The sequence below is a fragment of the Mus caroli genome, unplaced genomic scaffold (genome assembly GCF_978045245.1).
Source record: "Mus caroli unplaced genomic scaffold, Mus_caroli_1 scaffold_7, whole genome shotgun sequence".
Taxonomy (NCBI): Eukaryota; Metazoa; Chordata; class Mammalia; order Rodentia; family Muridae; genus Mus; species Mus caroli.
The window spans coordinates 12,732,560-12,748,009 of NW_028227262.1; the positions used below are offsets into that span (position 1 = coordinate 12,732,560).

Genomic DNA, 15,450 nt, shown 5'->3' on the forward strand with positions numbered 1-15,450 from the left:
AAAGCAGGACCACAATTCCCAAGAACGGAATTTGGTTTCTTGTCACAGTTAGATAAGAGTCAGGGAACATAAACAACGTCTGCGAGCCGGCAGACTCTGAAAGGTCGGGAGTAGTGGAAGGACAGCCAGACTTGAGCAGGAAATGTGGTTAATAGTGGAAGGTCGGACTTAACTCCTGCCTGCGGGCCTCATTGCAGACTACAATAGATAGAAAACCTGAAGCTCTCAAAAGAAATAAACATTCAAAGCTGTGACTCCAACAGCCCCCGTCTCTGGATGGGGATGTTTCAAACCCACCGTGGAGAGACAGCAAAGAACACACAACGTTAAAAGCCTGTGCTGCTGGAGAGCAATCATTCCGGGGCAGGGCTATCAGCACCACCAGATGAGCCTGACACGGGTCCACCTTAAGATCGCATCTCCCCAGCTGCGCTACACGTGCCCCTGCAGTGGCTCACAGGGAAAGCCTGGGGCTCCAGATAATGGGACTTGGCCCAAGTCCTCCTGGAGCATGCCTTTTCTTGTCGTTCTGGGAAAGGCAAGGCTGAACTGCGCAGCCTGACCCTGAACAGACCCTTGGCATTCCCCTGCATGCAGACGAGACAGAGAGACGGGTTTTGCCTTCTTTACACTGAAAACCATTCTGTGCCGCGCACATCTGGCCCTTTCTCGGAGACTTCAACACTGCAAAGGCGCTAGACTTCTACCTTGGAGGAAACTGTCGGTTGTTGAGGTTGTTGATATTCAACAGAAGTCACAGTTGCGGCAGGAGCAGAACCTCAGACACAGCCGGAAAAGAAAATGCCAAAGGAGGACTCTAGAGTGTATTCTGGGACGAGGCTTTCAGAGTAAAGAAGTGTTGCTGACACAAACCACCACAGCTGCCCACTGACCAGTAGATCTAAGAGAACGTGTCTACCAAGTGCTACAGACAGGAGGATGGCACGGTGGCTTCCAGGAGGGCAGCTCACCCTGCTGCTACTGCTCTGGGTCCAGCAGACACCCGCGGGGAGCACTGAGGTAGGTAGGGGCTATCGAAAAGTTGGTCTCTCATGATCAACGACGCACCAACAGGCTATTCACCTGGGGGCCACCTAAGTGCTAAGAACTTAGCCACTGGCAATCTAAGAATAAACAATGTTAGTGAAGAGTGACGGGGAAAATTGCTATAAAAATTTTTAATTTTTTAAGTCATAAATCTGGCATAATTGATGTGAGTGCCATTGAGTTATTTTCCTGATTCTTTTAAGTATTAAAATAATGATTCCACAGGGGAAATAATGTAGAAAAACCTGTTTAACTTGAAACCGCTTTATACAGATAGCACACGTTTGGAGTCTCCTAATTTTAAATATCTATAAACTAAAAATAAGCTCATGATAATGGGTGACACGGGAAACAGTTGAGATCTGGCGACATGTTAAAACTGTGTCAGAGTTCCTTTTGATATTTGACAGAATGTGATTCTTGGCTTAGGTTAACGAAAGCTTGTTTTAAAATCTGGTGCACTGGTTACCATCACTCCATCAGTCTGTAAAATTGACTCTAGATTGTATGTAACTAGGCAGCATGACATCATAAATCACACGGTTAAAATACCAAACCGTGTGTTCTCTAGCTCCGCCCCCAACAACACTGGCCTTGGGCAGAATCTTGCCTTTTGGTGAGTACTGCTCATGAGAAGAGCATCGTTGCTTTGCCCAGAAATGATTGAGTGTAGGTGATGCTGATACAGTTATCACTAACGAGCTGATGGAAGCCAGGGAGCCTCCTTTCGGCACTCTCTAGACAACATTCAACTGTTCCCCCACCTCCAAGCGGGGTGTACTTTCCAGCCCCTCGCTAGCCAAGAGGAGGCGCTCCCAGGCACGGCCCCACTGCCCCCCTGAAACGCTGCTTTCTTGAGCTTTGGAAGCTCAGCTGCATGCACCCTGGAGCCTGGCTAGTCTTACGTTTATGGCATAAGTGCTTCTCCCCCAAGACAAGCTGTTACCTGAGAGGTCTCAGTCCTGCACTGCCGGTAACTGGAGAGACAAGTCTGGCAGGCTCTGGAATTTACTCTTAGTCCAACTTTCCACCAGATCCAGAGGTGTGTGTGCCCCTGGGGGCTAACTGAGGAAGAAGGTGAGACTTTAGCTTCCTTGTTTGCTTTAGTTTTTTCCCCTCCTTTGTGTCCTAGAATCTAAGTCAGCAAGAAGGTTTTTATTTACAGAAGTCTCTCTCGGAAAACCTAACGCTAGATGTACGATAGGGTGGCTGGAAAGATGGCTTGGTGGTTAACGAGCTTGATGCACAAGGGTGGGGACCTGAGTTCGGGTCCCCAGAATGCACATGAAACCCAGGAGGGGAGGAATGCACATCTGCAACCCTAGCTTGAGAAAAAGCTGCAGAGACGGGCCGATCCCTGTTGCTCCAGAGATCACTAGCCAACCACTCAGCTAAACTGCAGAGCATGACCTTGTCTCAAAAAATAAAGTGGAGAGTAATGGAGGAAGACCTATGTCATTGACCTCTGGCTTCTCTGTGCATGCACACGCATAGCAAAATGTACAGTTAAAATTATATATATATGAATATAAGCTTGCTTTAGTTTTAGTTTGGTTAGGCTGAGACAGAGTCCCACACTGCAATGCAGGCCAGCCTTGAACTCACAAGCCTTCTCAGACTTACAGCACCTCTTGTATTTCGGCCTTCTAAGGACGATAAGCATACGCCACGCCCCCTCCCCCAGCTCTGAGCATGCTTTATGACACACATGAGAGAATAGGAGGAGGAAGAAACTGAAGAGGTGGAAAGTATAAAAACCAGAAGGTTAGTGCTTTGTTGTCAACAGACTCAAATATGGAAACACCGTGAGTTCTGAGGTAAAGAACACTTCCTCCCTGGGGAGATGAGCCTTGGAGCTTTCTGAGCCATTTATGAATAACAACCCCAGAGCAGGTAGGAATAGCATGGAGTCATTATAGTGGGCACAGCTTGAGCATTCCGTGGAAAATACTTCAGCCAGCACTGTTGGGCACAAAAATCTGCACCTCATTTCCATCTGATTTGAATAATGTAAATCAAGGTTTCTTTTTTCTCATAGGCTCCTCTTAAGGTCGACGTGGACTTGACACCTGATTCCTTTGATGATCAATACCAAGGCTGTAGCAAACAGATGGTGGAGGAGCTAAATCAAGGAGACTATTTCATAAAGGAAGTAGACACTCATAAGTATTACTCCAGAGCATGGCAAAAAGCCCACCTAACCTGGCTGAACCAGGCAAAGGCCCTCCCGGAGAGCATGACCCCGGTGCATGCTGTGGCCATTGTGGTTTTCACCCTGAATCTCAATGTGAGCTCTGACTTGGCCAAGGCCATGACCAGGGCTGCGGGATCTCCTGGGCAGTACAGTCAGTCATTCCACTTCAAGTACCTGCACTACTACCTCACCTCAGCCATCCAGCTGCTGAGGAAAGACAGCTCCACAAAGAATGGCAGTCTGTGTTACAAGGTATACCACGGGATGAAGGATGTGAACATTGGAGCCAACGTAGGTTCCACCATTCGATTCGGCCAGTTCCTCTCTGCCTCCCTGCTAAAGGAAGAGACACAGGTGTCTGGAAACCAAACCCTGTTTACCATTTTCACCTGTCTGGGTGCCTCTGTGAAAGACTTCTCTCTCAGGAAGGAAGTCTTGATCCCCCCCTATGAGTTATTTGAAGTTGAAAGTAAGAGCAGCAGCCCCAAAGGAGATTTGATAAACTTGCGGTCTGCTGGGAACATGAGCACGTATAACTGCCAGCTGCTAAAAGGTGAGCTTGCTCTAAATTGGGTCTGTACATATAAGAGTCAGAGATCAATCTTCATTTATAGAAGGATTTTCTTTTTCTTTTTCTTTTTCTTTTTCTTTTTCTTTTCCTTTTCCTTTTTCTTTTTCTTTTTCTTTTCCTTTCTTTTTCTTTTTCTGAGTGGGCTAGGAGTAGGGAGTTGAAAACAGCCAAACCTGCCCCCAGTAATGACGGAACTGACCACCTAAGTTTACGTTCTGCTTCATGTCCCTCCCTCTTCTACCTTAAAAAAAAAAAAGTCTCTGAAGTGGTACCATATTAGGTTCTTATCCATCGGGCTATGTTCCAGCAACCCAGAAGTTGGTTGCAAACCTAGGTACTACCAAACTCTACATATATGACGTTTCTTTCCTATATATACATACCTATGGTACCACTGAATTTATAATAAGCCAAAAGTATTTTAAATGTTCACTCTCCCCATCCCACAATATCTTATTGTAGCTTACCCCCCTCTCCTTGCTATAACGTGACTCAATACCATGCGTGTGTCATGAGAAGACGTGAGGGAATGGCCTGGGCGGGCAGCATATACAGTGTGGAAACATGGGACGAAAGTATGATTGGCAGCCCACTAGGGACGGACCACAAGATTCCATCTTGCAATGCGGAATGAGATCCAACCTAGTTTATGAGTGGTGACATTTCTGAAATACTTCATGTACAGTTTTCGGAGCACACGTGACTAGAAATCAAGTCATAAAAAGTAAAATTGATGATTTTATATTCCTTATTCTATAGAAAACACAGATTTGTAATAAGCCTTGATTGTTGCCCAGGTTCCGAGTACCAAGGCGCTGGACCATAGAGAAGTAGGGCAAGAGCTCAGACTGGAAGCAAAGGAAGATTCAAGGGGGGACATATGAGAAGGAAAAGCTAAATTATGCTACACTGCCCTATCTCCCCTGTAATTATTTAGTTGCCCCCCACATGACCTATACTGGTCACCATAGTAACATGTTTTCATGTTTCCTAAAAGATTCAAAGTATGCCAACTAATGTTAATTTGTTTTTCTCCCTTAAGTGGTTTCTTTCAGCAAAACAATATGTGCCAAACACACACACACACACACAATCTGCTCTTTATTGCTGCATTTACAAAGAAGGAATTATGTCAAAATATTTCAGATCATCAAAATTCTTGGCATGATTTCTAGAAAAAAACCCAGGCAGCTGTTTGTAGCAGCTTGGTTTTACCTGTGACCTTTGCCAGTGACAAACCATGGTATTGTGGCCTTGGGGGAGGGGACTAGCCTCTGGGCCTGTTGCTTCCCAGGAGAGAGGGGCAGCAGCAATGAGGCCTGTGAGGAGGCCTGAAGCCCTGAGCTGCTTACTCTGCTGATGAAAGAGAAGCAATGCCTGCTTGGGGAAATGACGTGACAGAACCTAGGTGTTCACTACCAGCTCAAACAGAAGCAAGAAACTGGGAAGGCCTTTGCAAGTGAAAGAGGGAGAATGGCTTAACAGTATAGCCCTGTGCTTTAGTGAGGCTGACAGAGAGGACAGAGACAGACCCAGGGGCTCCACTTCATGTCCAGTGCCCACTTTTTCCTGGGGAATCCTCTGAAGATTAACAGAAGGAAAGCTACTTTAACCTGGGAGGGTGGCGTTAAAAAATACTGGGGCCTGGAGAGATGGCTCATTAGTCAAGAACATGTACTGGCTGGTACTTGGCAAAGGGCCTGAGTTCGGTCTCCAGAACACAAAACAGCCAGCCACAACTAGTTTTCAGTCCAGTCCCAGAGACTGAAGCATCCAGCTTCCTCGGGTACCTGGCCTCATGGTGGGGAACTGCTCAGTGGAGACCTCTGTCCTCGGGGGACTTCCATTTCAGTGTGGGGAGACAACCCAGAGTGAGAGATCCAAATGGACCATAGAGGAGGAGGTGGAGGCTACCGCAGAACAGAACTGAGACAGACCAGGGGCTAGGAGATGCTGTGTGTGACGGTTGCAGTATTAATGTGGTCATTAAGGAAAGCACCAGAGGTTACACTGAGTAAAGGGGGCGGGACGAGAGTTAGTCATAGAAGAATCTAAGGAAAGAGCCTCCCAAGGAGGACTCAGCCTCTGCCTGCACACACCTGTGACACTGACACACCTCTGCCTGCACACACCTGTGACACCGACACACCTCTGCCTGCACACACCTGTGACACCGACACGCCTCTGCCTGCACACACCTGTGACACCGACACCCCTCTGCCTGCACACACCTGTGACACAGACACGCCTCTGCCTGCACACACCTGTGACACCGACACGCCTCTGCCTGCACACACCTGTGACACCGACACCCCTCTGCCTGCACACACCTGTGACACCGACACGCCTCTGCCTGCACACACCTGTGACACCGACACCCCTCTGCCTGCACACACCTGTGACACCGACACCCCTCTGCCTGCACACACCTGTGATACCGACACCCCTCTGCCTGCACACACCTGTGACACCGACACCCCTCTGCCTGCACACACCTGTGACACCGACACCCCTCTGCCTGCACACACCTGTGACACCGACACCCCTCTGCCTGCACACACCTGTGACACCGACACGCCTCTGCCTGCACACACCTGTGACACCGACACGCCTCTGCCTGCACACACCTGTGACACCGACACACCTCTGCCTGCACACACCTGTGACACCGACATACCTCTGTCTGCACACACCTGTGACACTGACACCCCTCTGCCTGCACACACCTGTGACACTGCCTCTGCCTGCACATACCTGTGACACCAACACCCCTCTGCCTGCACACACCTGTGACACCAACATGCCTGTCTGCACATACCTGTGACACCATCATGCCTCTGCCTGCACACACCTGTGACACTGCCTCTGCCTGCACACCTGTGACATTGACACACCTGTGACATTGACACACCTATGACACTGACATGCCTCTGCCTGCACACACCTGTGACACTGTCATGCCTCTGCCTGCACACACAAAAGCCAGTAAACACATTTAAAAAAAAAAACATCAAGTGTCATGACACAGATCTATAAACCTAGCACTAAAGGGGACAGGAAGAGACAGGTGAAACCCTAGCCTAAATGGCCGACCATTATAGTCAATCAGTTAGCTCCAGGGTCGGGGAGAGACTGTCTCAAAAAAGTAAAGTGGAGAGTGATAGAGGAAAACCCTCAATGACCTATGGCCTCCACATGTATGTGCAGACAGGCACATGTGCACTTTTACACATGCTCACATAGAAACATCATACATACATTTTTAATGCCAAGGGCTAAAAGCAGATCCAGAATAACCATCAAACAGTAGCTTTCATGGCAGTGATGAAAATGATGATAAAGATAGGGATGAGGGAGTGGAGTCAAGATGATGATGATGACGGTGATGATGATGACAACGACGACGGTGATGCCAGGGCTGCTGAGCAAGTCTCTGGACCTCTCCCTGTGCCTCTCTCTAGTCTTGTCATATGCACAATAACTTGAGCTCTCAGCCAGGAAACCTAAGAGGGTGATGCTGGGTTCCTGTTCTTGATAATATGACAGTTTCTTAAGGGACAAGTGGTTTATTTTGACTTATGCTTGAGGAGATGCAGTTCATCCCAGTGGGGAAGGCCCTGAGGCAGGAGCATAATGCTGCTTTGCAGGGTGAGGCCACAGGAAGCAGGAAGCAGACAAGAAACAGGGTCCCCCTCCAGTGAGTAAGTCTCCCACCCTGGCTGCACCTAGACAGGGGCAGCACACAGCACCACCAGCAGGAGCAGAGAGTTGTTTGAGATTGGGTTTTTATAAGTAACCAATGTGAAAGGTTTCAATGAGAGAGTCGTTGTGTCGTTGTGTTATGTTGAACCAAGGAAGAAATGAGCTAGTTTCCAAAGAAAATTCTCTGCTGCTGGGGCTGGTGACATGGCCCATGAGTTAAGAGCCACTGCAACTTCTGCAAAGGAATACGGTTCAGTCCCCAGCACACATTAGGTGGCTCACAACTGCCCATTATGCCTACTCGGGTATTTCAAAGCAAATGGCAGAGGCAAAGGCAGGTGGATCTCTGTGAGTTAAAGACTACCTGTCTATATAGTAAGTTGCAGACCAGCCAGGACTACAGAGTGGGACTCAATTCAAAGATACAAACATACATACATACCTCTGATGCACTGCCTCACTCTGTAGCCCTGGCTGGTCTTGAACTCACAGAGAACCCCTTGCTTCTGGCACCTAAGTGGGAGGACTGAAGCCCTGTCACGGCGCCCCCTCTGCCACCCGGCTCATCTCTAAGTTGTGTCTTCTTTGTTTTTCACAGCTTGCAGCAAGAAGTGCGCCCCTGCTCCAGTGGTTATCGGCTGCCTCTTTTTGGTCACTGTTGTTATCTCGTCCAAAAGCAGAGAGCAAAGGAATCTACTGGCTCCTTTTTAAAGGAGCTGCTTAAATTTGGTGCTCCTATTTGTGTTACCAGAGTCTGAGGCCCACACTTCCCACAATACCACAGAAGATGTGCGAGAAAAGTTCATGGGGTGGGGGGGGGGGAACAACCCTAAGTTCAAATCTAGGCCTAAATAAGGCAGAAGATGGTCAGAAATCCCTACCGAAAGGGCTTTAGGCTACTTTTTCCTGTTGCTGTCAGCAAAACCAATCACAGAAGCTCAAACAAAGTTCAGGATGAAAGCTTCGCTTGCCTTATAAACTTACAGAACACCATAGCCCAGAAGTGTTTGGTCCCAGAAGCACCAGGCACTACAGAAGCAGATATCAGGCGGACTGTCAAATCTCAAGGCCTGCCCCCTGTGACTCACTTCCTCCAGCAAGGCTCCACCTCCAGAAGACTCTACAGCCATGAAAGATAACACCACCAGAAGGAGACAAAGAACTCAACACGTGAGGCACATTTAACCTTCAAACCACAGCAAGGTCTTAGTGTTCAGTGCGCTCTTCCAGGAGAGGAGATGGGAGTCCTGACAGACAAGGGCAGAACATCCCTGCTCTGCGAAGGTGTTTCCTACCCAGACCTGTCTTTGCTCTGCCCTCCACAGGAACCTCACAAAGGACCACTCTCCTGCAGCCAGCCAACCAGAACTGAAAAGGGCCTTTACCACACTGCTACTGAAAGCCATGCATGGTGGCTTCCTTGCCTGTCCATTTGCCCTTCCCAGTCTCAGGGCCTTTGTCTTATTCGGTGAAGACACCCAAGGATACCACTTGCCCATTACTTGGCCAGAGATCCATGACAAAATGACAATCTTGTGACAGCATATGAGACAGAATTAGGGTACATTTTTTAAATTATTTTTAGGAGCGCAGCATTCAGAATCTCTGTTGTGAGTGATTACAAAAGCTGAGCACATGGCACTCTGAGTTGCCTGTAGCTGCCTCACCACCAAGGGATAAGAATTTGCCTCCCTAAGAAACTAATTCAGTGGAGGCAGTGCTAAGAAACAGAGAGAAGATAGGCAAGATGAGCCTCTAGCGCCAAACTGGGCCTGAACCAGATAGTCAGCTTCATCATTTCATGGATTAATAAATGATGTCTGTGCTAACGCAGGGTGGCTATGTTTTCTATCTCAAGCACTCGGAGAGGTTCAGGTGAGTACAGACTTGCGCTGTTTGCTTTTAAAACTAGTGACCCTAAGTAGTAACAGATCAAAGAGGAGCCAGTAGAGAGGCAAATGATCTTTCTCCAGAGATTTTTATTGGCTTTCAATATCAGATCAATATGCTCACAAAGCAGAAGACACATGGAAACCAGAGAGAGGGAAAAAATGGGATGTGTTAGTGTGGGAATTCTTAGGCAGTGGAGAGAGACAGAAAAAGAGACTGGAGCCTGATTGCAACAGACTTGGTTGTTTATTCCAGAACAGTGTGGGACAGACACTCTCCCGAAGGAAAGGGTGCCTGTGTCTAGCAAAGTCTCTTCATGGGGGTGGAGTGAGGGTATTGCCTGCACCCATAATAGATAGAGCAGTTCCAAAGTCTCTCTCTCTCTGTGGGCTTAGGATGCAGCCAGGGGGCAGCACTGAGGTGCCAGGTGCAGGACAGATGATTAACTGCCCCTATGTGGCCACAGGAGCCAGCACCTCTGGCTCTCTGTTCTTTCTGTCCTCCCTCTCTGTGGCAGGCTGCCCCAGCAAGGTCATTGGTAGGCACCCTGTCTTATGACCAAGGCATTCTATCAGTTAGTAAAAACTTCATCCATGCCTGTAACAAGCTCCTACATGCATATCCCCCAGAATATTATTAAACATTGGAATTTAGGCATGTTTCCTTATTGACTAGATGGAAACCTTTATCTCAAATCTGTATAGAAAACTATCTGTTGTCAGGGGAGGATGTGTGTGGAAGTCAAGGTGAGAATGTGGAAAAGCTGAACATCACTGACCACCAAAATATTTGAGCTTCATTATGCACTAGGAGATGCAGACTATAAACTACCCAAAGTTCAGACCTGGAAACATTTTCCACCCTTTCCCTCAGGAAGTGCACAGTGTAAATGCAGACCCGATCTCCAAAGGCCCTGCCACTCAGGTACATGGAGGGAGGAGTCTGGGGCAATTTTGAGCTTCTGAGCTGTGACTACATGTGCCATTCTTGGCCCCTTGAAGAATGAGATAAAAAAAAAAAGTAGCAGACTTGGAAACCAACCCCTGTGCACCAGAGAGGGGCTGTGCTACAATTCAAGCAACAGAATGGATAGCTAGCAATGTTAACCACCTGTTAGATACCAGGACTGTCTTAGGTAGGGTTTCTATTGCTGCAACAAAGCACAGTGACCAAAGCAACTTGAAGAGGAAAGGGTTTATTCGGCTTACTCTTCCACAGCACTGTTCATCATCAAAGGAAGTCAGGATAGGAACTCACACAGGGCAGAATCCTGGAGGAAGGAGCTGGTGCAGAGGCCATGGAGGAGTGCTGCTTCCTGGCCTGGTAGAATTTACTCAGTTTGCTTTCTTATAGAATCCAGGACCATGAGCCTAGGGATGGCATGACTCAGTCTGGGCCCTCACCCATCAATCACTTAAGAAAATACACTACAGGCTTGCCTACAGCCCAACCTTATTGAGGCATGGTTTTTAAATTGAGGTTCCCTCCTCAGAGATTATATATATATTACTATCCAGCACAGAGAACAAGAATTTCCACCAATAATTCCTGTCAAGCTTTGCATAGGGTCTTTGGTAGCTATCTGTGGGACAGCTTTGCAGTGAGCCCTGGAAAGGTAACAGTGAAATGACATTGCAGGAAAAGAAGCCACCCAACATCTGGCATATAGTTGTTTTTCGTGCCATATAAATTCACTTATTGATCTGTGTGGTATGCAAAGTATCTTGGGCGTTAGAAGTTGAGAATAGGGTGGGCAAGATGGTTCCACAGGTAAAGGTGCCGGCTGCACAGCCTAACAGCGCAGATTTGATATCTGGAGCTCATGTGAAGAGCCAGATATGGTCATGCACACCTGCAATCCCAGTCCTTCTACAGTGAGGCGGGAAACAGACAGAAGAGCCGCCATGAAACTCATGGGAGGCCAGCTGAACAGAAACATCCAAAAGACTGTGCCTTAAACACAAGGTGGTAGGGGAAACCAACTTCCAAAGGCACCTTCTGATGGCCATATGCATGCCATGGGCATGCCTACAATCACACACACATACAATAGTAGTTACAAACTTCTGATGGCCATGTGCATGCCATGGGCACGCCTACAATCAATCACACACACATACAATAGTAGTTACAAACTTCATTTCTCTTCCTTTTTTTTTCCTTTAAAAGTTGAATACACTTGAATAGATCTCTCATAAATTTGTAATCTCTTAAGAAGAAATTTAAAAACAAGCCACAAGAGGAATATCAAAAGAAAGGAATACCAAGTCTTCTGTTTGTGAGAGTCCAAGCAAAAGCTGCCTTGAAGAACCAGGAAGCCTTGGATGCGGACAGCATTTGAGCCAGGGTGTTGCATGTAGAGTGGGAGGAAAGCGGGAGCGGGGAGAGAGACAATCACACATTGTATGTGGCAGTGCTTTGTGCCCAAAGCATGTTTGAACCGTAGATGCTTGAAACTGAGAAGAAAACAAAATGTTTCTGGTCCCAGGATAATGAAGGTTTCTAGCAGAGAAAGGGGTTTGTTTAGGTGAGATGAGGCCTCGTGTAGGAGAGAGGAAAGTAGAAAGGCACCGCAAAGCAGAGATGATCCTAGAACTCACAGAGCCAGGGGAAAGTTAGATGTGGCAGAGGAAGGGGGAAGGCAGTTGAAGGATTTAAAGTGGCACAGGTGGAGTTGGTAAGAGGGCTCTTCAGCAAAGATGCTTCCTGCTAAGCCTGATGAGCTGAACCTGATTCCACAACCTACATGGTAGAAGGAGACTTCCAAAAGTTGTCCTCTGACCTCCACATGAGCATCATACATCCACTTACACACACACACATAGACACACACCCCTTTACACACACGCAGACACACACATACAGACACACACACACAGACACACGCCCCTTTACACACACGCAGACACACACATACTGACACACACACACAGACACACACATTTTATTTAAAATATTTTCAAATTTACAAAGCCACACAGTGAAGAAAGAAAGTCAGGCTTCTGAGTAGAACAGTTTTTACAAGCGAGTCTTAAAGAGTGCTCTCCACACACAACATCGGATTTTTTGTTATTATTTCCTTTTTGTTTGCTTTTGTTGGTTTCTGGTTTGGTTTGGTTTGGTTTGGTTTGGTTTTTGTTTTGAGCATCCTTTAGTGAACATAGTGGAAATGTGGACTCTAAAGCCAAGAGCTGTGTCAGCAGACTCATTAGCAATCTGTGCCTTCATACAATTCTGCTCTCTCCTCCAACAATGGAAAACATTGTGCCTGGGATGTGGTCATGACTCTCGGGACGTAAGTTTTCAAAGGATGACTTTGTTCTCCCTCCTCCTACTGTTGATGGATCCTTTAAAGCTCTGAAGACAGAGATAATTCTCCTCAAATTATGTAGATGTATAAGTTTGGTTAAGGGTAAAAACAGGGCTCATATTCCCTTGAGCTATCCCAGAAGATCAACGATTTATAGTACGAAATCTGTAAAGCGAGCCATTTATTTAAATTAAGCCCAAGTCCAAGCTGACTTTTCTTGATTGAAGTTAGACATGATAACACACCTAAAATCCCAGCACTGGGAGGTGGAGTCAGGAGGATGCCTAGAGTTTGCTAGAAGATAGTTGTAGGCAATCTGTGGGCTCCAGGGTCAGAAACAGAACCTTTCTCAAAAAAATAAGGTGGAAGGCAATAGAGGAAGACACTTGATATGGACCTTTGGCCTCTACACACACACACACACACACACTCCCACACACACACTCCCACACTACTGAAACCATACAAGACTCGTTTAGATATTTCAATGTAATTTCTCATTTCTCTTCCTCTGTTAGTCTGGGGTATCTTCTATAAGTAAAACCAGTGCTCAGATTATAAATTTGCACAGACTGTTAAAAGAAACTTCTAGACAAGGTATATAGTGAGGAATCTCCCATAGTAATTTCATTGAAATGATACAAGCATGTCTTAGGGTTTTACTGCTGTGAACAGACAACATGACCAAGACAAATCTTATAAAGGACATTTACTTGGGGCTGGCTTACAGGTTCAGAGGTTCAGTCCATCATCATCAAGGTGGGAGCGGGCAGCATCCAGGCAGGCATAGTGCAGGCAGAGCTGAGAGTTCTACATCTTCATCTGAAGGCTGATAGTGGAAGACTGACTTCCAGGCAGCTAAGATGAGGGTCTTAAAGCCTACACCCACAGTGACACACTTAATCCAACAGGGCCACACCTTCTAATAGTACTGCTCCCTGGGCCGAGTATATGCAAACCACCACTAAGCATATGTTGTCTATGTATATAAAAATATCCTGAATCAGTTTACTATTTTATTTCTGTCATAGTGCAGTGTTCTCTTTAATAGGCCCACCCATCTGAAGTTCTGTGTGTACTCTTTCAGTTAAAACAGCGGAATGGCTTGGAGAATGGTCCATCACTGGCTCTTCTTGCATAGGACCTAGCTTCACTCCCCAGCATCCACATGGTCACTTACAATACTCTAAACCTCCAGTTCCAGGGACTCTTCTCCAGTTCCACTGCTCTTCTCTGGCTTCTGAGGGATCCTGAATGTATGTGATACATATGTGGGGAAAACACCCATAACTTAAAATGAGAAGAAATTAATCTTTTTTTAAAAAAAACAAATGGAAAAAATTCTGGATAATTTGCTTACAAAATCAGGATCTTCTAATTTCCTTCTTCAGTGATCCGATTCCAGTTATTTAGGTTGAATTAACTCATTTTCCTTTTGAAATCATCTGTTGGTTTGTTTTCTGAGACAATGTTCCTGAGCTCCAGGCCAGCCTCAAACTCCCTACTTAGCTGAATATGATCTTGAACTTCTGGTCCTCCTGCCTCCACCGCAGGAGCACTGGGCCTGCAGGTGTGCGCCACCAGCCCCAGTTTCACTCAGTCCTGGGGATCGAGCCAAGGGGTTAGTGCAGACAAGACAAGCAGTTCTACAACTCAGCTAGATCCTCAGCCCTATCTAATCTTGTTTGGCAAAATTCAACAGTCACTTAGCTTCCTTCACAAATGATTAGGGACAATAGCTTTGCATCCACCAACATCTTACATGTAAGTATTATAAAGACAATGAAATATGATTTTTTAAATTTACTTTTATTTAAGTTTTTAAATATTTTGATCATGTTTTCCATGCCCCAAACTCTTCCCAGAACTTACCCACCTCCCTATCCACCCTACTTCATGTTCTTTCTCCCTGTCCCTCTCCCTGTCCTTCTCTCTCCTTCTCTCTCCCTCTCTCCTCTCTTCCTCTCTTCCTTTCTCCCCCCCCCCTCTCTCTCTCACACACACACACACACACACATACCTCTCTCAAAATTATCTACTCAGGCAAATCAAAAACAAACAAACAAAGCACCAATTAGACAAAAATAAAAATAAGACAAAAATCCCACAAAAACAAACTTACAAACAAAAATGGAGGTTGCTTTGTGCTGGCCAGCTATCCCTGGGTGTGGTGCCTGTCTGGAGTGTGCACTGGAGCAAGCTGATTGCCTGTCTGGAGTGTGCACTGGAGAGAGCTGATTGCCTGTCTGGAGTGTGCACTGGAGTGAGCTGATTGCCTGTCTGGAGTGTGCACTGGAGTGAGCTGATTGCCTGTCTGGAGTGTGCACTGGAGCGAGCTGATTGGAAAGAAACTCAGTATCTGCATTGGAGGAAACGGATTTTCTCTTCCCAGCAGCTGTCAACTGCAAACAGCTCCCTGGTTAGGGTGTAGCTGTGTCCATTTCATCTTTTCAATACCCAGGTTGCAGTGTGACTCCATCAGAGGAGACCACACTCACACACGTGGAGGTCCCCCTGTGTGTTTAGAGTATATTGTAAGAAGACTCATATAGTAAACTGTGGCTTCTCCTGGACAAGCCCAGGCCTATGCTCTGGGTGTGTCTTACTTCCTTGTGAGGACTTCATTTAACCTTCAATCTTTCCTAACCCCCAACTCTGTGTTACAGTGGCCACGCCACTGCACTGAAGCCACGATTCCTTATTTGGCCTGAGAGGAGGTCTCCTAAAATATTAGAG

At 46.7% G+C, this 15,450-nt stretch overlaps 2 protein-coding genes across 3 annotated transcripts; both read left to right on the top strand.

Moving 5' to 3' along the window:
- The first annotated feature begins 401 nt into the window (after positions 1-401).
- On the top strand, positions 402-9,617 carry Art4 (ADP-ribosyltransferase 4 (inactive) (Dombrock blood group)). 2 transcript variants are annotated; one of them, XM_021165496.3, is made up of 3 exons: positions 402-1,020; positions 3,086-3,794; positions 8,113-9,616. In XM_021165496.3, the coding sequence occupies exons 1-3, from the start codon at positions 940-942 to the stop codon at positions 8,223-8,225; spliced, it is 903 nt and encodes a 300-aa protein (XP_021021155.1). In that variant the 5' UTR covers positions 402-939; the 3' UTR covers positions 8,226-9,616. The 2 variants fall into 2 exon arrangements, with proteins under 2 accessions (XP_021021155.1, XP_085695954.1); XM_085839828.1 differs by lacking the exon at positions 402-1,020 and adding an exon at positions 1,778-2,124 and having other exon boundaries at positions 8,113-9,617.
- Positions 4,377-6,572, top strand: LOC147003772 (uncharacterized). Its single transcript, XM_085840846.1, has 2 exons — positions 4,377-4,387; positions 5,888-6,572. The coding sequence occupies exons 1-2, from the start codon at positions 4,377-4,379 to the stop codon at positions 6,570-6,572; spliced, it is 696 nt and encodes a 231-aa protein (XP_085696972.1).
- Positions 9,618-15,450: the final 5,833 nt, after the last annotated feature.